This window comes from Clupea harengus, chromosome 2, assembly GCF_900700415.2.
Source record: "Clupea harengus chromosome 2, Ch_v2.0.2, whole genome shotgun sequence".
Lineage (NCBI taxonomy): Eukaryota > Metazoa > Chordata > Actinopteri > Clupeiformes > Clupeidae > Clupea > Clupea harengus.
This window is the reverse complement of record NC_045153.1, coordinates 19,100,130-19,126,486: the sequence shown is the minus strand read 5'-3', so window position 1 is coordinate 19,126,486 and position 26,357 is coordinate 19,100,130. Positions and strand designations below refer to the sequence as shown.

Sequence of the window (26,357 nt, the reverse complement as noted above, 5' to 3'; positions counted from 1 at the left end):
TCTATGACTCTGCCAAGCACACACTTTGCAACTATTTCCGCAGGCATGAAACCGTTTGGCCCTAGTGTCCAACTGAGTAGATAACTTAACATTTTTTGCTTTCCGTCACTGACACAACCACATTGTCTTACAGCAGGGACGACACAAGACACAACAGACACATGCGTTCTTACCTATGACTGTTGGTGTTATGGGAGTGGCCACCACTACTACAGTGCTCACGACAGAGAGAAGTTGCTCCTGAACACTCGGAAGGTCACTGAAGTCAGACACTGACAATGCGTAACTAGGGTCGTGTGAAATCCTCTGCAGTTCTCTGCTGTCAGAGTTCCTGTTTCCAATTGGAAGGATCTGCACTCCCAGCTCCTTCAGAGCCGAGGCTGGAGCGTCCACACCGTCAAAAGACCTTCCACCGCTAAGCAGGATCAGTATCTGTGGCACACCCTCCAAGCGTCTAGAACCGGAGGAGGCTGTGAACACGTTCTCCCTCACATACTGGAGAGCTGCACCAGTGTTGAGAGGCCGTCCTCCTTTATGTCTCAGACTTCTAACATTCTCAAGAACATCCTCCTTCCTTGAGTGGGTGTTCAGGTAGAAGTGGGCCACTGGGTCTCTGCTGTACTGGACCACAGAGACACGGTCTTTGCTCTCACCCACATTTAGTTTCTCTACCACTCTTTGAACAAAGTCAAGCACTGCTGGGAATGCCTTCCTAGTGTAATCAGAGCCATCCAGCAGGAATACAACATCCTTTCTAGGAGCGGCATGGTCAACTAGAAGGAAAACAACATGTTTAGTACGGAGCACACTTTGTTTTAGCACAGCAACCCCACTTGCCATTCTTCAGATCAGTTCATACAGACAAATGAAAGGTCATGTCTCCATCAAACCCATCCCCTTTTCCTCACCCACCCCCACAATGTTGCCTGCCTTCATCCCCTAGATATTTCTATGCAACTCCAATTAAATGTCTTCTTGTTAGAATTTTAAAGAGGCCTACAAATGTTGGCGAGGGAAAGATGGCACTGAAGCAAACATTAAAGGGCTGGACAGTCGTAAAGATGTAAACATACCTATGACAGTTGGTGTCTTTGGTGTGACAGTGATGACAACATTTTCTACGGAATCAAGAAGTTGCTCCTGAACACTGGGGAGGTCACTGAAGTCAGACACTGAAAGTGCATTGCCAGGCTCTTTTGAAATCCTCTGCAATTCTCTACTGTCAGAGGTTCTGCTGCCAATGGTATAAATTTTGACTCCGAGCTCCCTTAGAGCAGAGGCTGGCGTGTCCACATTGTCATAAGACCTTCCACTGCTCAATAAAAACAGTATTTGTGGGACACCCTCCAGGCGTCTACTGCCAGAGGAATCAGTGAGGACACTGTCTCTCACGTACTGGAGGGCTGACCCGGTGTTGAGGGGTCGCCCTCCTTTGTGCCTCAGAGCTCTCACAGTTTCCAGAACCTCTTCCTTTGTGGTGTAGGTGTTCAGATAGAAATTAGCCTCAGGCTCTCGGCTGTACTGGACCACAGAAACGCGGTCTTTGCCTTCATCCAAATGGAGTTTCTCCACCACTCTCTGAACAAAGTCACGCATGGCGGGGAATCCATTCCTACTTCCGTCTGAACCGTCAAGCAGGAGTACGACATCTCTCTTGGCTGCACGGTCCTCGGCTATAGCAGATAAAGCATGTCAAAAGAGCAGTCTAAGACTCTGCCAAGCACACACTTTGCAACTATCTCTACAGGCATCAAACCGTGTTTTGGCCCTAATGTCCTACTGAGTAGATAACTTAAAATGTTTTGCTTTCCGTCACTGGCACAACCACATTGTCTTACAGCCGGGACGACACAAGACACAACAGACACATGCGTTCTTACCTATGACTGTTGGTGTTATGGGAGTGGCCACCACTACTACAGTGCTCACGACAGAGAGAAGTTGCTCCTGAACACTCGGAAGGTCACTGAAGTCAGACACTGACAATGCGTAACTAGGGTCGTGTGAAATCCTCTGCAGTTCTCTGCTGTCAGAGTTCCTATTTCCAATTGGAAGGATCTGCACTCCCAGTTCCTTCAGAGCCGAGGCTGGAGCGTCCACACCGTCAAAAGACCTTCCACCGCTAAGCAGGATCAGTATCTGTGGCACACCCTCCAAGCGTCTAGAACCGGAAGAGGCTGTGAACACGTTCTCCCTCACATACTGGAGAGCTGCACCAGTGTTGAGAGGCCGTCCTCCTTTATGTCTCAGACTTCTAACTTTTTCAAGAACATCCTCCTTCCTTGAGTGGGTGTTCAGGTAGAAGTGGGCCACTGGGTCTTTGCTGTACTGGACCACAGAGACACGGTCTTTGCTCTCAGCCACATTTAGTTTCTCCACCACTCTTTGAACAAAGTCAAGCACTGCTGGGAACACGTTTCTTGTTCCATCGGAACCATCCAGCATGAACACCACGTCTTTTTGGGGCATTCTTCTGTCAACTAAGGATATTGAAATTGTATGGACATTGATCGTTACAAACATTTTATCAATCTGGAAATACATCCATTTTCTTACCATTTTCTTTTCAATTTTCTAATTTGTTATACAATAACTGGTTTTACCTTTAATCAACGGATTTGAAAATACACCTATCCTTACCCATGATTGTTGGTGATATGGGTGTGGTCTCGATTTCAAGGGTGACAATGGCAGACAGAAGCTGTTGTTGGATATATAAGAGACCAGTTGAATCTGGCAATAATTGTAGATGTTTTGGGCTGACCGCAATCCTTTCGAGCTCCCTTCTGTCAGAGTCCCCCATTCCAATAACAAATGTCTGCACTCCAAAGTCCTTTAGAACCGAAGCTGGAGCCTCAACATTGTCTCTGGACTTTCCACCCACTACCAAAACCAATATTTGTGGCACATTCTCCTTGTATCTACTCCCAGAGAGAGTGGTTACTATATTGTCTTTGACAAACTGCAGGGCTCTCCCAATGTTTAGGGGCCTGCCTCCTTTATGTGTAAGTCCTTTAATAGCATTCAAAACATCTTCTTGTTTCAAAAATGAATTGAGATAGAAATTGGGCACTGCTACATTGCTGAACTGAGTCACTGATACTCTATCTCCAGTTCTTCTTACATCAAGCTTCGTCACGATATTGAATATGAAATCTTGTATAGCTTGGAATCCACTTCTTGTGTGGTCTGAGCCATCCACAAGAAACATCACATCCCTTTTTGTCACATCACTTCCAACTGAAATGTAAATTCATGAGATGAAGTACATCATAAAATGTATGTCATGTACTACAGCATAAAATGTAAATAAGATTTATAAGATTAAGATGAATGTAGATATGCCATAATACTCACAACCATCAAATGTAATGATCTCCCCATCTTTGATGGTAGAAAGTTTTGTCATCAAACTCTGTTGAATGTTTTTGAAGTCAACCAAGCCAGGTGATATGAAAGCATCTTCAGACTGAGAGGCAATGACCTGCATTTCCATACGGTCAGTGAGCTGTGAGCCAACAGCAAATGTCAACACTCCCATTCTTTTCAATGCACCAGCTGGTCCATGAGGGGAGTCTCTAGATCTACCACCAGTGACTACCACAAGAATCTGAGGTACACCCTCCAGGTGTCGACTCCCTGCACTCTGTGTGAAAATATTGTCTTTCACAAACTGTAGGGCTTTTCCAGTATAATGTGGCCTTCCCCCTTTTGGTCTAAGGTTTTGCACGGCATTTAATACACTTTCTGTTGATCTATGAGTGTTCAGGGTGAATTCAGTTGTTGGGATGTTGCTGAACTGAACAACAGCAACTTGATCTTTATTTTGGTTCACATCAAACTTCTCCACCATGCTCCCAACAAACGCTCGTATGGCAGAAAATCGATTTCTCATATCATCTGACCCATCAATTAGGAACACAATGTCTCTTGTCATGCCTGTGGTGGGAGCTGAGATGTAAAACAAACAACGACAACTAAATCAACACAATGTGTGAATTGAAAGCGCTCTGCACACTCCAAATTGGCAGGCCTTTCATACTTGCTTTTGATGGGAAAAAAACAATATTACAGCCAATATTACAATAACTACAAAGTTATTGACTTCCTGTCTTGAGAACTACTGTCAGTAATGATTAAACAGTAACCTGTTCACTTACTGTATAGTTAGTTACTACTTAAAATTCCTCTATTTTCTTTGAGAACAAAACAAAACAACTCTAAAATGAACTAGCACTACTAGCACTATTTTTTGCTAACTGATTTTTCAACAGACAATCTCTTACCCAAAATGGCTGGTGTGGGTTCCACAAATTCTTGAGTGTAGGTCATAGATGATATTAATTTGTCATGTACATTTTCAATGTTGCTGAAGTCAGACACAGAAAATGCATGAGCAGGTGTGTAAGACACAGTCTGCAATTCTAGCGTGTCAGCATTCTGTGTCCCAACAGCAATTGTTTTGATGTTGCTGTCTCTTAAAACTTGTGATATTGCTCGCACATCATCATTAGACCTTCCACCACTAAATATATAAAGTATTTGTGGTACACCCTCCAAGACTCTGCTTCCAGATGAAGTAATGAAGACATTATCTTTCAGAAACTGTAGAGCTGCTCCAGTATTAAGCGGTCTTCCTCGTTTGTGTCTCAAAGACTGGACCACATTAAGCATGTCGTTCTTTGAGGAATACGAGTTTAAGTAGAAATTGGCTCTTGCTTCCCGACTGTACTGAACAAGGGCCACTCTGTCACCATTTTCCTCTATGTTGAGGTTTTCAATAATTTTTTTAACAAGGCCACGAATCCATTCAAAACCAGCCCTAGTATCCTCAGAACCATCGAGAAGGAACACAATGTCTTTTTTGGTAGATTCTGTAGAGAGTAAATAATAAAAAACACAATAGCATGATGACAGTGACTTAATTTGTATCTCTCCACATCCCCAACCAGCCTTGTCATGTTAAAAGAGAAAATAATTAACTTTCTTACCAAATGAAGGTGGTGGCAAAGTTGGTCTCTTTTGAGGAGAAGTACTCCTCACCAAAGACAAGAGCTTCTCCTGTACCGTTGGAATGTCATTGACGTCATTTATCATAAAGTAGTAGTTTGGTTGTTGTGATATTGTCTGAAGCTCAAGGGTGTCTGCGCCTGCTGTGCCAATGCTCACCGGGATCACTCCCGTGGCTTTCAGGGAGGCAGCAGGACCTCTAATGTCATCATTAGACCTTCCACCACTCAAGAGAACCAACAACTGAGGGACACCCTCAAGACGCCTGCTCCCAAAGGACTCAGTAAATACTTGATCCCTCACATACTGAAGAGCTGTCCCAGTGTTCAGAGGTCTTCCACCTCTTTGCTTCAACTGTCTCACACTTTCAATTATGTCATCCCTCTTGGAGTGTGTGTTGAGCAGAAAGGCAGCTGATGCCTGATCACTGTACTGGACTACTGCAACCTGACATTTATTTGGTCCAAATTCAAGTTTCTCCACAACTCTGAGTACAATATCTTTCATCAGCGGAAAACTCAGGGCATCAGAGCCATCAATCAAGAATACAACATCACTTCGCCCAATATCTTCTGCAAGGAATATATGTACAAAAGGTGTAAGTGTGTTTTCCCCGCACAGAAGAACTCAATTATCACGTTAACCACAGCTAGGGATATTCAGACAGGTGCAAGGAAAAGAAATATATTCAGGGACTACATTACCGTTGACAAAATGCTTAAACCAAATATTGTCTACAACAAACATGTAATCAGTACAATCCAATTCACATTTAAACCAGAAAATAATCAAACATAAATTGTTCCTTACCTACTACAGGAGGAGACTGCAATCTTGGTGAGCGAGGGACATGTTTTACAAATGACAGAAGTTTGAGTTGAATACTTTGAAGGTCTCCAAAGTGAGGAATAGAAATAGTGTAGCTAGGGATGTGAGCTACTGTTTGTAGTTGAATTATATCTGCATTTTGTGTTCCAATTGTGAATGATAAAATCTTCTCCTCTTTCAGGCCCAAAGCAGCATGCCTAACATCATCTTGTGACCTTCCACCCGTCAACACAATGAGAATTTGGGGAACACCTTCAAGACGTCTGCTTCCAGTTGAAGGGGAAAAAACATTTTCTCTTATATAGTTAAGGGCCGTTCCCATGTTCTGTGGACTTCCCCCTTTGTGTTGCAGGTTCCTGATAGCACTGATGACATCTCTCTTGGACGTGTAAGTATTTAGATGGAAATGAACCACTGGGTCATTGCTGTACTGTACCACAGACAACTGGTCATGATCCTGATCCACACTCAGTTTCTCTGCCACATTTTCCACAAACTGCAGTACAGCAGGGAATCCATCCCTTGTGTCATCAGATCCATCCAGCAGAAAAACAATGTCTCTTTGTGCTGCGTCTAATTCAACTAAAACAAACATTGAGCAGCCTCATCAATAATGCTTTTTTTTTTACAAACAATAACAAATACATTTATAACTTACAACATGCATCAATTATTTAGCTTGTTAACTACATCACTAGTACTACTACTACTTCTAAATTCAGTGATAATAGCAATAATAGTTTTGCAAGAGTATCTACTGACATCTGATCCATAAATGAAATTAGATCTAGATGATCGCAGCTTCAAGAGCACGTTAAAGTCCATCAAGGGGAAGAGATAAAAGGTTTGCTTCAAAGCCACAGCAAACACTAAGAAAAACATTCTTTCATTCCCAAGGTAAGTACTGGTCTTGGAAACAAGCGGAAAAGCTGCAAAAAAGCTTGCAATGATTAAGAAAATCATTGGCTCAAGGTAGAGCATAAGCTGAAGTCATCTAATGTCAGAATGGAAAGGTTCTCAACTAGAGAACATAAGAATAAAGGCAGACTCAAATGATTGAATCATTATGAATCTGACAACAGAAGTTCATGAGTCCATGCGGTGTAGCTTCACAGCATAGCAGATGCTTTGATGAAAATAATCTTTTGCCATCAAATGAAGATACAATTTCATTTGAGACGTCAGGGATTTGGCGGAAAAGAAATAGGCCGGTACGAAAATAGATGCAATTCTTACCAACTATGGTAGGGGGCTCAATCTCCATTTTTGACTGGACAAAGGAGAGGATATCCGTTTGTATGGATAAGAGTTCTCCAAAGGAAGGCAAATTGAAAAGAAACCGAGAAGAATAGGCAATTTTCTGTAGCTCAGTCTGCATGGCATTCTTCATTCCAATTGCAAAGGAGAGAACTTTTAGTCTTCTAAGATCAGTGGCAGGGCCCACAACGTCGTCACTCGATACTCCACCCGTCAAAACGATCAGCACTTGAGGAACACCGATGTGACGTCTACTTCCAGAAGATGGCATAAGGACATGGTCCCGAACATACTGTAATGCAGCACCAGTATTAAGTAGTTTTCCTCCTTTGGGTCGAAGGCTTCTGACAGCATAGATAACTTCCTTTTTAGTTTTGTATGTATTAAGTAGAAAATGCGGTAAAGCGTCATCACTGTACTGCACCACAGCTACACGAGTATTATCCTCATCAATGTCAAGCTTTTCAGTCATTCTTCTAATGAACTCTCGCATGGCTGGTAATCCACTTCGGGAGTCATCAGAACCATCAAGGAGAAAAATGACATCCCTTTTGAAATTGTCGGAAATAACTGAGAATTCAGGACAAACAGAAAAGGAACAATGTGCTTTACTATAAATAATGTTAAGATGTGCAAAATAAGAGCAAGGTGCCTATAAATTTCAATATCAGAGTTTGCAAGAGGAAGGATTTACTGCTGAGGCAAATTGATCGTTTTCTGTTGAAGAACAGAACTGATCGTTGAGAGGACAAGAATCGATCTTTTCAGTCAAAAATATGCAATTTTGTTAAAACCCACAGTTGAACCCACAAACTGAAGCAAGTAAACAGGAAACCAACAGAGCACAAAATAAAAATTAAACACTTGATAAATCAACATCTTATTTACATTAACATTGCATGGACTGTGTGTACAGTATGTTGCATGTGTTGTAGCAATCGATAATATATTAAAGGTAACCAGGGTACAACTTGAATGACTTAACATGCATCCTTGCATGTGTCAGGGAGAAGTGTAAACATGTGTCCTTAATGGTTAAATGTGTTAAATGTTCCAAAACTGACTTAGCAGACATTCTGAAGTAGAACATTATATAGTTACTACATTTAACATACATTCTATTTCGTAAATAAAATACCATTTAACATAGAATGTTTGTTTGTTCATGTTGGACGTACCCTGGGTACCTTTAATGTGTTTTTGGTATCATAACAAAATAGTATTCCAGGTTTCAAACAAACATACAGCTCTTACCTATAGTGTCAGGCAACTCTCCAGCAGCTTCCATGGTGTCTTTTGAAATGCTTTGAAGTTGAGCGACAAGCAGTGGCTCAATTAAGGGTATGAAAGAAAACCCAGAGATCTTGTGCACAAGATTCGGTGTGCCCGTAATCATTTCCAGCTCATTTTCATTTGTGTTGCCCACACCAACACTTATTGACAGTATTTCAAGGTCTTTCAATGCTTCTGCGGGACCCTCAACATCATCACTTGATGATGAGCTACTTATCAGAACTAGAATCTGAGGGACCCCTTTTAGTCTTCTACTTCCAGAAGATGCCGTAAATATACTGTGCCTCACATATGTGAGAGCAGCCCCAGTATTACTTTGCGTGCCACCTTTGTGTTTGAGACTTCTTATAGCATTGAGAACGTCATCTTTATTAGAATAAGCATTCAGATCGAAATTGGTCTCTTGGTCTCCACTGTACTGGACCACTGAAACTCTGTCATTATTTTCATTGACATTGAGAGTTTCTACTAGTCTCTGAATGAAGTCAACTAGATCTCTGAATCCATTCCTTGTTCCATCAGAACCATCCAGCAGGAACACAACATCTCTCTTTACATCAGAGGCATGAACTAAGACATAAAATTGACAGCATTGAGGCACACAGCAGATATCCCAGCATTTGCCAATTTCAAAATTGAGATTTGACTTACCTTGTTCCAGAACAAGTGCCAGTTCTTCTTTGGGAAGATTCACGATCTGGTTGAGCCTCTCCTGGACCTTGTCAAGCTCACTGAACTCGTTCACTTTGAAAGCAAAGGATGGATTGTGAGAGATGGCTTCAATCTGCTTGATATCCGCATCCTTTACACCAACACCAAATGGCACCACTCCTTTAGTCTTCAGATCTCCAGCTGGGTCCTTCACATTGTCTCGTGATCTTCCACCAGTAAGCACAATCAAAAACTGTGGGACATTTTGGGATGCTCTGCTGCCATACGATGGTGAAAGGATAGTGTCCTTCATGAACTTCAATGCAACGCCAGTGTTCAGACTCCGCCCTCCAGCCAGGCTCAGCCCACTAACAGCGTTCAGCACTTCCTCTTTGGTGGGATAGGTGTTCAAATAAAAGTTTGGTGTAGGCCTCTCACTGTGTTGCACCACTGAAATTCTAACTTTGTCAATCCCAATGTCAAGAGGCTCTATGACCTTTCTGATGAAGTCGCGGATGTAGGGGAAGTCTGCTCTGACAGCGTCAGTGCCATCAATCAAGAATGCCACATCCCTCTCTCCTCCTAAAACATGCAGAAACATTGATCAATACTTTCGCATGACCGGTTTTAGACATTAAAAAACAGCTAGTCATGTTACAAACAGCAGCTATTCAGCCATGTCAAAACACCGACTTCTCTAAACTCCAAATCAAGTACATACAATGATGAAGACATTGTTAAACAGACACACAGTGGATCATTTGTTACCCGACAGAGATCTCTCAAGCAAATATGAATAATCTGTAGTAACAACACAAGATGTAGTAACAACACATGCAACCTAACATGGTTCCCACAACCCTGTAGGTAACATTTGAGCTTTGCTTTGAAGTACAACTTTCAGTGGTGCAGACAGAAAAAACATTTCACAGGCGCACACAATCAATTAAACTTAATAACACTGTGCACGTACATTGGCCACATGAATCGCCAAACCACATGAAAGCCCTTCAGGCTATTCTGCAGCTACAGAACTTACCAGGTGGTGCTGGAGGTGGTGTTACATTCTCTGTGTCTCCAACCACTGTTATCAGTGGTGTAAATATCCGATCAATAACATTTGGCAGGGAATCAAAACGGTCCTCATAGTAGGCCAGTTGTGGTACAAAGGCTACAGTTGTAAGGAACCTTTCATCAGCTTGGCCTGCACCGACTGCAAAGGTTAAAACCCCTTCCACTGCCAGTCTGTCTGCCACTCTTTTCACTTCATCTTGGGATGGACCTCCAGTGATAAGAACAAGCACCTGTTGGACTCCCGATCTCCTACGAGACCCAGCGGAAGCCTGGAAATTATTTTCCAGGGCATTCGCAAGGGCGGCACCAGTGTTCAAAGTGCGACCTCCCATCAGGCGAAGCTGTGAAATGGCAGTAAGAACGTCTTGCTTAGACTCATAGGTGTTCAGGGAGAATTCTGTCTTTGGTCTGTCAGAATACTGCATGAGCCCAATCCGTGCACGTTCAGGCCTCACATCCAGGCGGTTAACAATACCACTGATGAAACTCTGGATAAAGGGCAGGTTTCTACCACCAACGTAGTCTGACCCATCCACCAGGAAGATAATATCTCTGACCACCTTCTGGGTCTGCACTGTTGTTATTTCCACCACTAAATAGAAATAAATAAAAAACACTTTCAGTAAAAGTTTCAGTAACTAGTGTTAACAACCAGGTAACCCACTACAACTGTTAGCAATAATACCATCAGACTACAAAGTAATTAGTACCTGAAACTATCAAGTTGACAAATTTGTCATCATAACAGAAAGCTTACCTGGCTCTGTCGGTCCTTCTGTAACAACAACTCCTGATAATGTAGAGAGTGGAGACACTATCATTTTTGGGTTGCGTAGCAACCCTCGGAAGTCCTTTAGCATGAACACCAGACTCGGATCAAAAGCAATAGTCTGAAGCTCTGCCTGATCAGCTGATTTTTGCCCCGCTGCCATGGTAAGAACTCCCAGACGCTGGAGGGCTGTTGCTGCTTGGTCCACGCTGTCGGTTGACTTCTTGCTGGTAAACAACAACAAGAGCTGGGCCACACCTTCTTGGATGCGACTGCCCTTTTCTTGTTTCAGCATGTTGTTCCTTACAAAGTCTAACGCGGCACCGATGTTCACCGTTGTCCCAGGTTTAGGGCGAAGTTTGGCCAGCGCATCACTTATTGTGGCGCTTGAGCTGTGTGTGTTCAGGTCAAACACTAAACTGGGGGTTGAGACAAATTGTGCCAAACCAATTTGCACTTGGTCAGAACCTATTGGCATAGTGTCGACAAACTTTCTGATAAACTCACGCACTGCATTCAGAGAAGTACTCCCCATAGTGCTGTCAAGTAGGAAAATGATGTCCCTTGCCCCAACTTGGATGGCTGTAAAACATAACAAAATATAATGTTAATATAGTTATATTACATGATCGTAATGTCACTAACCATACAGAAAAACATAATGAGACTATGTTTTTCCATTCACTTCCCCAAAGGGACTCTGTGATAAATATTTTAGTACCTAGAATATAACTGAGGCAAGGCCATGATGTATATGTCCTCAGCAGAGATGAAGAACCAATTTGAAATTATCTTCATTCACACCAGAGTGTCAAAAGTCTTTGTTGCATAGTTTTTTATCATATGCAGATGTTTATGTTGGAAAAGATTTAAAATTTACAAATTTGTAGTCCAGAAATCAAAACGGGATGGTAAATAAAGAAATCAGTCTATTAGTTATTGTATGGTGGTAAGCAATTTCAGCAATCTCATATTTGGACCCTATGAACTCTTTTCATATTGAGGTTATTGAGTTTTGAGTTAAAACCTTTTAGTTATATTGAGTTATTCTGTTGTGACTATGCCTGATTTTCAAGGGAATATTATCTCAGATTACATTGTCCTGGCCGCACAAGTAACATCTACTTATGGTTTTGTGTGTTGGCAATCATAAAGGTTCCATTCAATTCCAATTTAGCTTACTTCTTACACACTCACCTTTATCTAAGCACATATACAGCTTAATGGCAATTACAGAGACCATGTTGTCTCCTCAAAACCTTCTAACATGATCACATGTGAAGATTACATTAATCTACTTAAACATGTTTGTTAAACATGGCACATGTAATAAACTGAAAAATTATCTCTAATTATATTTTTATAGTGTTACGACCCTGGCGGGTCTAGGCCCCGCCCCCATGAGATTTGCATGCCTGTTCTGTCTATCTCTAAAGCAGGTGATTGGGATCAGGTGTAGCCGGTGATTGGAACCAGGTGTAGCAGTAATTGGAGGGGCTACAAAAGCCCTGAGCAGATTGCATTCGTGGAGCGTTGGATTGGAGTTTTGGATTGGTCGTTGGTGTTTGGATAGGAATTGGATTTGTGGATACTCGTTGGATTTGGATTGTCGTCGTCGTCGTCGTCGTTTGCTTTATATTACCATTTAACTGACTTTACATTACATCTTTTGTTTCTCTCCACAACACTGACATTCACCACACGTTTTCCTATAATTAATAGATAACTATATACTTGTAACCCTTAATAAATAACGTATTATTATTATATCAAATATTCTGCGTGGCCTCCCCTTTATGTTTCGTGCCCGTGAGCTGGCTCGTTACAATAGATACACACATAGAAATACATTTATTCTCAAAATGTGACATTCTGCTATATCACAAATAACAATTCAACCAAATGAATTAAACTAAACCATGTACACTTATTTACTGACACCATTTACTTTTTTAAGTGGCCAAAGAAACTAACCTAATCACTAGAACCACCCATGGCTGTTTTAACCACAATGGTGTCTAAAGGTGTTTAGCTTTCTTTGCAAAGCAGGCAATTTTACTGGACCAAAACCTGGCTAGATTTTCAAGCCAATTGCTTTCAGCACAATCACATGTCAAGTGAGAGGATGTGGTAAATAGATTATTAGACATGAATTTTACTTATTAAATACTGCATCATTGGAGTTAGAGCTGCTTACTAAAGTTCAGACAGCTGAGTGAAACTCATGATCACATTGCCATCTTTCAGTGGTATGAGCTGATAAATATACTGACAATGTATTGCAACAAGGTACATTCAGAAAGATTGAGCAGCAGCTTGAAGGTGTGCCCAGGGTCTCTGCCTCAGCAACTTGCTCTACTCAGTGTTCCAACAGTAACAGTGAGGTTTCTCTCTCAAAACCAAGACATCACACAGCTGGTTGTGTATAAGGATATGGCAACTGGATCATCTGTTATCATTATCAGAGATTTTTTTTTTCTAAATGCTCCTGTAAAATATCTACCACTTGAACATTTCAAAGCTATTTAATGACATTAAATGTCTCTGGATCCTAGTACATTAGTGCCTTTGAGAGATTAACACCAATAACTGGTTGCCTCAGGCATCATCCTTTACCATCTTCCTACCCCTATAGGCCTATCGATACAGATCGAGACAGGGAAATAGCCCCATAGCTACATAAGCATATTACTGACCAACCATAAAGCCCCATTTTTAACAACTGTCATATTGTAGTAAGATGGTGTCAGACTTATGACTAGATTCTACTTACTTGGACTGTCCCTATTTTGGAAGTCAGACCGTCAGAGATTTGCAGCAAAGCTTTCTCTGTATCTTTGATGTTATTGATATATTTTGTGTATTTATATTTATGAAGAAAATTATCAAAGGTAAAACCAGGGTCTACACTGATATTGTGAGAAGCATTATACATACTAGAATTGTACTCAAATGTATTTAAATTTATTGTATTTATTATATTTATTAAATGATCAGTTATTATCCCTACCCTTTTCACTGGTTCATGTTTGTCAGCAGTAAATTGTCTGAAGAGTCTGAATATAGACATTACAGATATCAGAAACTTTGTCAGTGACAAAAACATTTTGAGTTTGAAAGCCCCCTCTTGTTTACATAAGAGTATATACACATGTTTACATACCTTGAGTAATTTGAGTGTGTAACACAATTTCCCGTTTAGCCACACCACTAATGTATGGTAGCAGTTGGTCAGCCATGCTATCCACAGCTGTCAGATCAGGAGCATTTACCACAAAGCTTGAATCGGATGACACCATTTCCATAGTGCTTCTTGCCGTCTCACCAATGGCCACACCAAAAGTATAGATATTGGACTCCTTTAAGGCCTGCTCCCCTAAACTGATATCATCGCTGGATAGCCCTGCACTGATTACAACCAGGATCTGTGGCACGCCCTCCTCTGCCCTTCCCCCTGCCTCCGTAATCAGCAGGCTTTCAATTACTTCCTCCAAGGCAGCGCCCAAATTTGCCTCATCGCCACCTGGGAACGTGAGCCCCTGTATGGCAGTCTGGACCGACCCTTTGTTGTCATGGCTATTGAGATAGAACTTAATCTCGGGGTCGGCGCCATACAGTGCCACGGCCACGCGGATGGCATCTCTGCCCACGTTAAGGCTTTCGATCACTCTCAGGGCGATATCGCGGACATGGGGGAAGTTGGCAGCTCCAACGTTCTCTGATCCGTCAATTAAGAGCACAAGGTCAGCGGACTCTTGTGCTTCAGGTGTGAAGAGGACAGGAAGGGGGAGAGGGAGACAAAGGGAGGGACAAACAGAAGACAAATCCATCAAGTGAGTGTTAAAACAGACAGAAGAAGAGGGGAGAGAAAAGGCAAGCATCACATATTGGTCATAACTATAAGCAAAAATCATCATAAAACACAAACACAAGCATGTCATGCTGCATGTAGACTGAACCAAGGAAGATGCTCTCTCTCTCTCTCTCTCTCTCTCACAGTGTGATATTGGATGTTTTTGACTGACTTTAATATGTCATACAGTATGTGAAGTGGAGGATAGATATGTGTTTCTTCTAAAATGAATTTGAAAGGGTCCGTTTCCAATTACAGTGTTTGTCATATTCTCAATATGGAACAGTTTGTGTTTGTGAGAGAAATAAAGTGTCATTTTGTCATCTTCGTTTTGAGTTCAGTCACCCCATGCAGGATCATGTTACAAGATTCAGTGATAACAGTACCGGTCATGACTCATACATGTCTCATACTTGTTGATGCATCTTTCAAGAGGCTCCGCTAGTTTTTATATGAAACCATATTTGCATTGGAATTATCGTCAGTTATTTGGGTTGTTGTATGATTCCACAATGAACTGACGTAATGCAATGCTTACATGGTCATTGTTTGTCACTCATCTCCAAATACTAAAAAGATCAACCCAGAAGAGGGGTTAATACACTAATGTTAATTTACTTTCATAAAAAAATCGAAATCACCCCAAAATCCTATGTTATGGCCCCTGAATGATTTAAATGCATTCCCTTAAACCAATATGTGTGCAAAAAATAAGTAAAGACTAAAAAAAGATATGTGTTACATTAATCAATCAATTAAATGAAGCACACTATGTACTACCCACCACTGGCTGCCTATGTGTTTAACATGGATAAACTGGTATTTGATAACATAACATAACTGATGATTGTCATATATTCTGCAGCATAATCAAGTATGAGCTCAGGTAGGTTCATCACCGTTTCAATTTCTACACAGATTGCACACATAAGAGTTGCACATGAACAAACAAAAACAAGATGTACTGTGTTCACAAGATGCAAGCAGTGATGATGAAAGCTTAGCTATAATTATTAAGCTTCAGAATGGTGATATTGATCCATTGGATCAGTATTATTTATTCTTAAGGAGGCACTACACAATTACACTTAGTCAGGAGCAAGTTATAGGCGTGATCTTTTAACCTCTTCTTAACATGAATAAGTGTAGTGCACAGGTAGAGACTCTCACATGTTACCTTCTATTAAATAACATGAAACTAAAACAAGAGTAAGATAGAAGTTTTTAAAAGGTAAAAGGTTTTATGTCTTGGCATGAAAAAACGCATTAATATCCAATTAATGCATTTATTAATTAATCAGTTAAAAAAAACATGCAAACACACAAGATCTCAGTCAAGGTGTGCTCAAGAAACATGATGAACTGTGTGAAGGTGACGGCGTGCCTAGAAAATGAATGATGTAATGGTGTTAAAGTGGCATTTTGGTGTTTTTCAAAGTAATCTCTATCTGGTACACACAACACAAAATAGCCTCTTATCATGGAAGCTACAGTGTATTGCTGTGATAATAAATAGTATACCAGAGACACATCAGATAGAGACTAACTTGAAAAGCCCCTGAAATATCACTTTATTGGAGGCATGACCTTTTCGTTACCTGTAAAGCTAGCTATGATGTGCATCCCATGGGCAAGAAAAAACCTGCACTGTAAAGAATGGCTACTGCAAAGTTGAGACCCAACCAGTCATTGCAACTTTGACCGTCATGCTTTTGAGTTGGACCCATCCAATAGAAAGGAGGCATTCCAGAGTAGCGTATACTGTGAGTAATGCCCAGTGATATCCTTTGATTTCTCTGACAACTGATTTAAATAAACATTTTTCTCCTATGGGAAAGCTACTGCTGATAAAGTGTCAATAACCTTTGAGCCTGAGGCTAGTCATTTCAGATGCAGTATATAGGCTACTTATCATCTTAACACCCTAGACCTGTTTGGATGTAACGTGTTTGATCCCGTTCTCCTATTGTGCAAAGAATCATGATATTGATCAAGCTAGTTAGCTTGGGATTATATTCTTATGTTAACTCACACTGTACACTTCAAAGAGCTGCTAGAAAACATGTTGGCAGTTTTCTTCAATATTCCTTAAGGCTGCTTATTTTGTATTTCTGTTATTTATTTGGTGATAGAATAGGTGATGGGTCAGTCGATCATCCTAATATAATATGTCCAATGCTGAACACATCTATATAAGGAGTTAGATGGGAAGCAAGTAATGCAAGAGTTGCTGGGAAAATGTCATTATGAAAATGATGGTCTGCATTCTTGCTTGCTTTATGTAGGTAGTATGCATAGGCACTCTAATGTACTATTTTATGTGCCTAGGAAGTAAAAACTCTAAATCAATCTAAATCATTTTGCAACATTTTAATGTTTAAAAAAACATCTATTCAAAGCTAATGTGCACAATAATGTTACATACAGACCCAGAATGTGGCCCAGAGTGAGCCAGTATCCATTCCTCTGCAAACCAACCACAGGAGCCACATTTCAGCAGCTATTTAAGAGCAGAGCACTATAGAATGATTTTCTGACTGATGTTTTCAAACCATACCGCTCCATGTCAGCTGAGGAAGTCTGAGGGCAGAGATGTGTGGTAGCAATATTGTGAATGAACTCTCAAAGCACTTACCATCCTGGGCAGAGGTTTGGGAAGGCAGGCCAGAGCACACCAGAAGCACCCAGAGAAGGGCGCACGGTGGCAGCAACTGCCACTTTCTCATTTTATTTTTCAATATAGCACCAGATAAGGTACCTGGAAATGATACAAAACATTTTCAAGTTAATCTTTGGCTTTCACAAAATAAATATTTGAAGCACAAAATACAAAGAGACAAATTTGTACAAAAGGTAGATAGGTAAATAGATGAAAAATGATAAACAGACAAATATAGCCTAAAACAACAGATATAATAAATATCTATAACTGTGATGCACTGTAGGTCTTAACTTACAAATCACACCAGCAGCATAGAAGAAGCTTTAATACTGAGGGAGTCTGAACTAACTGCAGTATTACACATATTCAAAAGGGTACCACACTCAACCAACATGAGTATTGTGGATGGGTGCCCATCTTTTTTGGGGGGGGGGGGGGGGGGGGGGGTTCCAATATCTCTTATACTAGTGATGAATGCAACAATTAAATGGTTGATGTTAGTGATGTTAATTAGGTTGATGTTAGATGTTTAATATTTAACAAGTCAAACATTTGGCAGCAATAAACCCAGACAAAACCCAACTTAAATTAATCTTTGGCACCTATTAAACAGTGTGACTGTGACTCCAGAATTGGTATATGACAGCAAGTTAACTATATCAGCTATTACTATAACAGCAAGTTTTCTGTTTAACTCATTTCTCATGAAATTTCCAGTAAAAGATGACATATCCCCCACTATTCACAATTGTAAGCAAACAAAACAGTTAAACTAAACACTCAAAACATAACTCTTATATTATTCCAGACAGGCTACAACAACAACCTAGACTGAACGGCAATCCATATTACTCCTCCTGAACAGATTTGGATGAAGTGTAGATACAGTTTAATATTTTGTTCAGGGGCTTTCAAAACTGTCCCATTACTGAGAGGGGTGGGGGAGCTTGAAAGTATGGATACACTTTGAAAAGTAAAGATAGGGAGAAAACAGTGACATGCTGTATGTGGGAGAGTACTAGTCAATCACTTGGGCAGTTCTCTGAGTTCAGAGTTCTTTATCCATGTCCCTATGCACCAGGCTATCCTTTTGCACCCAAAGAATAGTCAACTGCATTAGTCATTGCAACCACCATTGTCATTTGAAGCAGATCATCATCTGTTCGCACATTTACCCCTGTCCACACTCCATTCATTTCTTTACATAGCATTTTCTGTTATTGTCTTTGATGATTTGATTTTGAATAAAATTTAGATTGAAGATCATAATTTAAAGTCAAATGATTTTTGAAAACTAGTTCAGGATTAAACACATTCTTAGCTAATCTTTTAGGATTTTACTAAACATAGTTGAGCCTTATCTAAAGCATGTTACATCTTACCAAATTAAAAAAAAAAATATATCAAGAACAGCTGAATGAGATCTCTAATAAAATTATAATTGAAATTTGTTAATTTGACTGAGAACCTGATAACCAGAACCTTTGGTGTAAATATTCCTCTAGGCCTGCAGAATTGATTTTAGATCACACCTCTCCCACTCCTCTCACACGTCTCTCCTGGGTATTTCTCAAGGTGGCAGAGTGCGCAGTGCAACATCCCTTTCAATTTCCCCTTCACTTTCCGCCTAAGGGCTGTGTAGATCAGGAGCTCCATCTGTTGCCCACTAGTGCAAGATGCAGCATAAAGTCCTAGAGTGAGTTTAACTAATCACTGCAGTGTCAGACTGGCACTAAAACTGACTGGGCTTTAGTGCCTCAAGTGTTTCACAACTACTTAATAGCCTGGTGATGAGAGCCAAATTAGTTTAATCAGTTCAATGCATATGAAAGATAGACAAGTTTGACAGGGACAAGGAAAATAAATAATTCAATAAAACAACACTTGGGTATATATTCAGGAGCTGATGAATATAAAGTATGCTCCGCACGCAAAGAGGGAGAAAGAGTTTCACAATATCCAACAAGTTTGTCAGATTGTACAATTTGTTTTTATAAAGATTAAGATTGATTAACATCAAAGGGTCTTTTGAGTGACTCCCGAACATTCCTTTCAGATAAGTGGACACAGGAAGAGAGATTTGATGAACAACTGCTTAATAAACTAAAGGAAAATGTACCATTTAACCAACAGACAGAGGAATTCTAAGAAATTCAGATATTCTGGTACTCAACAGACTTGAAAATACTGTTGAAAAAACAACTGAAATTCAACTGAATTTCCACTTTAGTATTCATTGTGATAATCATTAAAACTTCACCTGATTTCTGTGCCACCACTTAAATAATTCACTCGCTGCAAAACCATGCAGACCTTCTGCAGCAACCTAACCTGGAGACTGCTGTGACGTGACCGAAGTTAAACGTCTCTAATGGCTAACACCTGGTTTTTTGGGGGTCCTGGCTTTGAAATGGCTCAGGTTTGCCGTTCTGTTTGGCCATAAGAATGGAAAACCCTTCTCACTCCAGCCCTCCCACTTCTACTCTCTCTCTCTCTCTCAGTGAAGGGAGTGGCTCTGACTGCTCGTCCCCGCAGCAGAAAGAAACGCACATATGCAGAGACAACTGCGCTCCATCTCCAATCCATGTAAGGCAAACTAACAGTAACTGATGTTACAGGGAGCAAATGCATTCAATGCATTTTATTGCATCACATATAATATGCATTGGGTTTGCACTAACTTTAAAAACCTTGCAAAAAGTAGAGCACGCATCCTCTTATCCTTCAATTTGCTTAAATTCTCTTTTCTCTAATATGACAATGAAAAGTACGTAGCTCAGCAAAGCATTCAAGGCATGTCTTACATTTTACACAGCTACTATCCTGTTTTAGTTTGGGTATCTTTGAGCTATATTCAAACATGCAACACCATTCAGTTAGAGAAAGCATGTTAAACTACACACACTTTAACTATGGGTGTGGTAGTAATTCTTCCCATAAAAAAAGTACACAATAAAAACACAATAAACATGCAGAATGCAAGACATGCATACCATACATATATCCTATGCACATACAGTATCTACACTTTTAGGAGTCTCAAAAAACATATGTTGTAACAAAACATGACAAGAGTTCCCCTACCCTGAGCTTCAATCGATGTATTCCACAGTCTTGCTTTAGAAATCTGAACTCCAACAAAACTGTAACCACTGGGTCATTATCCTTCTGGTATTTCCCCTTCAGTGGTCCTGGCAACGAAGCACGGATGAGATGGGGCTGATAGCTAAGCTGGGCGCACAGGAGTCGGTGGGACACAGACACACAGGCACACTTCTGAGACACCCTCCTGTTAGCTCACCAGTGGAGCTGTGGTGCTGTCTCTAAGCCTGCAACTGAACAAACTCACAAACTCCTGGAGCAGGGCCATCCCCGAGTTTCCGCACCTCCCTCTTTCTTCTGGAAAAAAAAGAAAGAAAGGGGGAAAAAAACTGAAAAGGAGATGAAGTCTGAAAATGAAAAACAGATGCACAGCCCTGTTTGGTCTGGAAGTCTGCAGTGGGAAGGATGATGTCACAAATTCTTTCACCACCCACCCCCCATCCCTCCATTTTACTTCTTTTGAGGCAATGCAAAGAAAACAGTGTTTTGTTTTTTGTTTTTAAAGAAGGCAGGCACTGTATGAATGTATAAATATGTATGAATAAAAAATAAAACAACTACAAAGATATATTTTTTTATGTTTATCTAAATCTACTGTCACAGCTGTGTCCCTTCTTGGTGACAGATGGCACACAATGCACAACTCATCATTCAAAGTTGACATTTTCATTTGTCTATGTCCAATATGTCTATACATTTACAGAACATGTGTCAGATATGATGTGCACCATTCACTTTTCTCATTTGTTCAGCTAGTTATGCAACAATCCTCATTGCAACCAGATTCTGGTTTCCCACTGCAGACATAGTAGTAAACTGTTTCATTGGGACACAGCTAATTCAGTTTCAGTTTATATCAACATAAGTTGATCAACAAAAAACATTGCTGTTAACAATCTGTTGTCCTTATCCCACAGAGCTATTATAACCACAAAATATTGATTCAGCAAATAATAAGAAACAAATGTTGTAGCCTCTACCAATTCTGCCCTACAAGTAGTCAATTGTGTTTAAAACTTCTAGGCCTATTTGCTAATGCATTTCATCATTTTATTCACATAATTCATAGTCTTAGTAGTCTGAACATTTTGAAAGGATTTCCATTGGCTCTGCATTACTGTGCATAAAACATTGAATTATGGTCCTGGATTTACTTCACATTAGGCAACAGCTTTTCATATGCGCAGCTGAGCAACATAAAAGAGATCCATTTGAGTTTTAGTTTCCCTTGCATCCACTGTAGAAACTCTATAGCTCAATTCTAATAGCTTCAGTAAATAATACATCTTTAGAGCTATGTGAGAGGCATTCATGGATAAATCCAAAAGTAGTATAATAGTACTGGTGAAGTCCAAGAACATGTTAGCCCTTCACAATTGTGCAGTTTGACACTTGAGAATGTTTTTTTCCTTCGGGATACAATATGTTTCAAATTATCGGAAGGGGGACTTAGAATCAACAATATACATACAATGAAGCTCACCTTCACCCGTCAATGATTCCTTCAAAGCAACCTTGTAGAGAGCCTGGCTTGTGTGAGAACTATAGTGAAAACAACCTAAACATCAAAGCCACATTTAGAACATCTGACCCTGATGTCATTGCTGGCAACACATTGTGAGTGGTGACTATACTATATAGATTAAGGTAAAGCCTTTGGTCACCTTTGTTGACCTCAGCACTTCCTGTAATGTGTGTTATAGAGCTTTAACCTAAGCTTGAAGGAATGTACATGTCACAGTACAGATGGCTCTAATTTACTGTCCCTTTGGTGAAGTAGTCCCCTAAGGTCTGTGGTATATCCTGGCGTCAATTTCCAATCCCATAACAAAGGCTATTATGAATAAAGTATGAAGTGTCATTGTATGACGTTTCCTAAAGCAAATTAAAAATGTCTTTATTCACTTCAGGCTATACAGACATTTTAATATGAATAAATCTAGAGCAAAACGGATGAATACAACCAGCATTTCCCTATGCATCTTATGGTCCAATCGAGTTAACCGATCTATGCTGGTCTGTCATGCATTCTGTCACTACTCTAAGCAATTTTCAAAGAATTATAGTTTTACTTGATGGGAAATACTTCCAAACAGAGCAGTTCTTTAGTTCAAAGAATTCAACAGACAATCCAACAGCAGCCAGTCTATAACCAATAACTTCCAAATGAGAGAACATATGATAGGTTGTCAGAGGGCAACTTGCTTAGTGTCCCTGCTTCTCAAAGACCCTAGGATTGAGGGTGGGAGTTCAGAACTTAATGCAACTCCTCTTGCTGTTTGGGCTCCAGGTCAGTGTGCTCAGCATGCTCAATCTCAGCACACTACCCAACACTTACATTTCAAAATCTGTAATCATCAAGCTGCAGAAAATTACGTTTTTCAAGAAACTTCATATTAGGGTTTTGTGCCGAATCATCACTTTGAGACAGATGTCAGCTGAAACATTTCATTCTTAATAAAAACCTGTGCAATGACAGCGCATCACAAATCGATTTCAGACACGTTCTTCCTTTTTCAGGGGTGCAGCACGGTCAGGTCATAAGAGACAGAAAGCCCAAATATCCTGCAACTAGAGGCGCTTCTCAAACCCCAGGAAACATGTGGTAAGGCCTTCAACATCTGGTGCGTTTTTTCTCCCACTGCCGTGGTGTGGGGCATAAGACTGTGGGATATTCTACGCCGAGGGCATCAGAAATTAGTTTTTTTTTCATACACTGTATATTTTGGTATTCCTGAGGACTGCTTTTCTGAAGATCCTCTCATTACTTGTTTGATTGCAGAGGTTCTACAATCGCCCCCAGCCTCTACCTCCTCAGGCTCAGTCCAGATGGTCAGCAGAGTTTTGGCAATCGCTGCATTTCGGGGGTTTTTTCCCTTCCTGGGCTCATGATGAGACTGCTTTTTTCTCTCCAGTGGCTATTTTGTTCACAGGTCTCATGTGAGTCAAATACAATCAAGACGTTTCCTAAAAAATTGCCTGTGTGCATTTGAAACTATGCAATGAGTATTAAGGCTATATGTATGGTGAGCAAGCTTGAGAAATTATCTCAGGCCGAATTCGAACCTAGGTCCTTGTGGGCACTTGACCCGTATGTGGTGGAGGATTCGCCGCTGCGCTACGGCTTTGCCCAACACGTACTATATTTAATAATTCAGAGCTAATAATCCCTTAGTTAGTGGTGGATAGACAAAATCACAAAATGCAAGCATTGAAAAGGGCACTGTCACACACACAAGCATGGGTTATTCTGCAGATATAGTATAATGGCAGAATTTACTTGTGAAACCAACTGCATACAGACCTTACAAACGTGGGGTGAGATTAACTAAATCCTATTTGCTGTGTCTTGTTATCTACAGTACTGAATGGTGTACTAATAAAGCCTACAGTGTTTAATTCTTTGGAGAGCTGGCTACCCTCCATGTTTCAGGTATTTTTACAAGTTAAAATGGAAAACACACATTACAGCTCACATTTTTCACACTTCACACTATTTTTTTCCTATTTTTTTAACTCATTATTGGGAAAAATAGAGCTGCATTGATTTTCACTGTATGGGAAATCAAATTACTCTGCATCGGATCCCAAATCCCCCAAATGACAACTCTTTGGTGGTCAATGATAAGGCACAATCGTCTCCTGTTGCCTTTAGCATAACAAGGATTAATTTATATTTTTTTGACAACATTGTGTATTTCCTACATTGTAACATTTCATATCATCATTGTTTAGGGGATAAATAAACCAAGAGAGAAAAGCAGAACCTGTGCTCTCACTCACAAAGCTGCACTTGTTTTGAGAATATACGTCATAATCTTTATAATAAATGATTACAAATGCATTTCCAACTGAGACCAATGCTGGAACTAATTTATATTCATTTTTGGTCCATATGTGCTGACAGATGTTGCATATCTTGTCCTCTTCTACCCCTAGTTTGTTTCATTGTTTTTTTGTGTTCAGCAGCTGTCTTCTGACATGAAAAACACCATAATTCAAAGCGTTTGCAAGGAATTGTATTGAAAGCTATGAATTATCTTGTTTTCTTACATAGCATTTTGATCTGCTTCAACTAATCAGTTGCAGTCTCTATTTTAGAATGCTGTGTACAGCAATCTCTGACTGGTACTGCCACTAATGTGTGAAGGTTTAGATATTAAGAATGATCTTTTAGATCCTCTGGCTCTTTCTGTAGGTCATGTATAGGACATGTAGGTCATGTATAGGATATCAAGTAGCTTGTAAACTTGAAGCAATACATTTAAAGACATTAAAAGTAACAGTAACTCAAATTCTGTTATAACTTAAAATCTTCATTCATCGTTTGGGTACATATTTCATGGACTGCACATGCTGGTATGAGGCCTTGGCAAGACAAAAAGACAGAGTAAGTTCTTACTGTAAAATACTTAGGCCTTCTCTATTGATATGTTTGTGCAAATTTGGCAACTGATTTAATATCTAATGGTATGCTTTCCATTTTTACACTTCCTGGGTTTTGTTGACACAGAGTCAGTCATACTGATGAGACCATGAAATTGTAATCAGCAAGCATAGGTTATCTTTACGACAAGTAGTTTGCATTTTGATATTGGTTTTGTACTGCATATCCATCAATTTGCATTCATGAAAACGGAATCCAAATGTAAACACAGATCAATCATTTGATCTGAATTTTTGTTTGCCCTTGGGAGTTTATGAAGGAGGCAGTGGTACATGAAACTTTCTGTCTTCTGTCCCTCTCTATTTGTGTAATCAAATGTATTTTTCAATAGAACAGATAGGCATGTTGCAAAATATGGATTACATATCTAAGTTCACTAAAACAGCTGTACGTACTTTTTTATTTCTGGACAGCCATGGACCATATGCTGAAGATATGAACTTAAACCATGATTGTAAAAAAAATCCTCGTCTTTAATCCCTTTATTATAACCAAATAAAAAAAAGAGGACTTCCTGAGAGATACCTCACGGCTACGAAAATTCAAGTGCATAACACATTTCTGCCTATTCTTTTTTTATTATCTTGGCCAGCTGATAGCGCAGTCTGTTTCTAGTTTATCAGTTCCTTCTCCACTTGCGTAGCCCTGAGACAATGCTTTCCATCAATATGTAAGTTAGGTTAAGCTTTTGGAGTCCTGCTTTAATTTACATCCAAACCCACTTTGTATTGAGCATATGATATTTGGACACACATTGAGACCAGATTTCCTTGTTCTTGCCAAATCTGTGACCACTGGAATTTGAATACTCTTACAAGTGGAGAGAGGGAGAGACAGAGAGCTGTTTCTTTAGGATATGACCAACAGAATATTGTTCTTTTCTGATTAGCTTGTTTGCATTGACTGTTCAATCTTTGAAGTGCCATGAGCCAAGACTTTCAAGATCTTAATAAGAAAGTCTACATTGTACTGACTATGGACTAATTTATCAACTATGGGTTAAATTGATCTTTCTACAAAATTATATTTTTTAAATAGTTTGCTGTTTTCTCACACATCCTCATTTTCTTTTGCTGGAAAGGTTACATTTATGACAATAAACTGTTTCCGCAGGGCTTCCAGTCTTCATGTACCAAACGTGCAGCTGAAAACCACAGCCCCCCCCCCAAATTGGTGTAGCCTACCTGATCATTTTGCACTCAGTAGAGGCTGTGTGAGACTTTGCTGTCAAAAGTACACTTAAAACACTTTCTGACTTCAAAACAAAGATAGCGTTTCTAGTTCTAGTCAATTTGAATAAGTAAACATGCCACGTTTTATACATTGTAGATGTATGTATTGTGGAATAAGTGTTCAAGTCGTTCTTGAGACATTGGACAAACATGGGGACAAGGGACAAAACTTCCAACCG

The 26,357-nt window shown here is 40.0% G+C and overlaps 1 protein-coding gene across 1 annotated transcript; it reads right to left on the bottom strand.

Moving 5' to 3' along the window:
• Positions 1–9: 9 nt before the first annotated feature.
• On the bottom strand, positions 10–14,727 carry LOC105899358 (collagen alpha-3(VI) chain). Its single transcript, XM_042709354.1, has 12 exons — positions 14,042–14,727; positions 13,656–13,666; positions 10,871–11,464; positions 10,079–10,705; positions 8,350–9,621; positions 5,821–6,420; positions 4,992–5,582; positions 4,287–4,874; positions 3,358–3,951; positions 2,641–3,240; positions 2,367–2,480; positions 10–659 (listed from the first exon to the last, which is right to left on the bottom strand). The coding sequence occupies exons 1-12, from the start codon at positions 14,710–14,712 to the stop codon at positions 106–108; spliced, it is 6,816 nt and encodes a 2,271-aa protein (XP_042565288.1). The 5' UTR covers positions 14,713–14,727; the 3' UTR covers positions 10–105.
• Positions 14,728–26,357: the final 11,630 nt, after the last annotated feature.

Bases quoted from the DNA above. Each gene is read 5' to 3' on its own strand.
- LOC105899358 (XM_042709354.1), bottom strand. From the start codon at position 14,712: ATGGATTTGTCTTCTGTTTGTCCCTCCCTTTGTCTCCCTCTCCCCCTT. The intron at 10,706-10,870 runs GTAAGCTTTCTG...ATTTCTATTTAG, and splicing joins AGAAGGACCGACAGAGCCAG to TGGTGGAAATAACAACAGTG. The intron at 3,241-3,357 runs GTGAGTATTATG...TTTACATTTCAG, and splicing joins GATCATTACATTTGATGGTT to TTGGAAGTGATGTGACAAAA.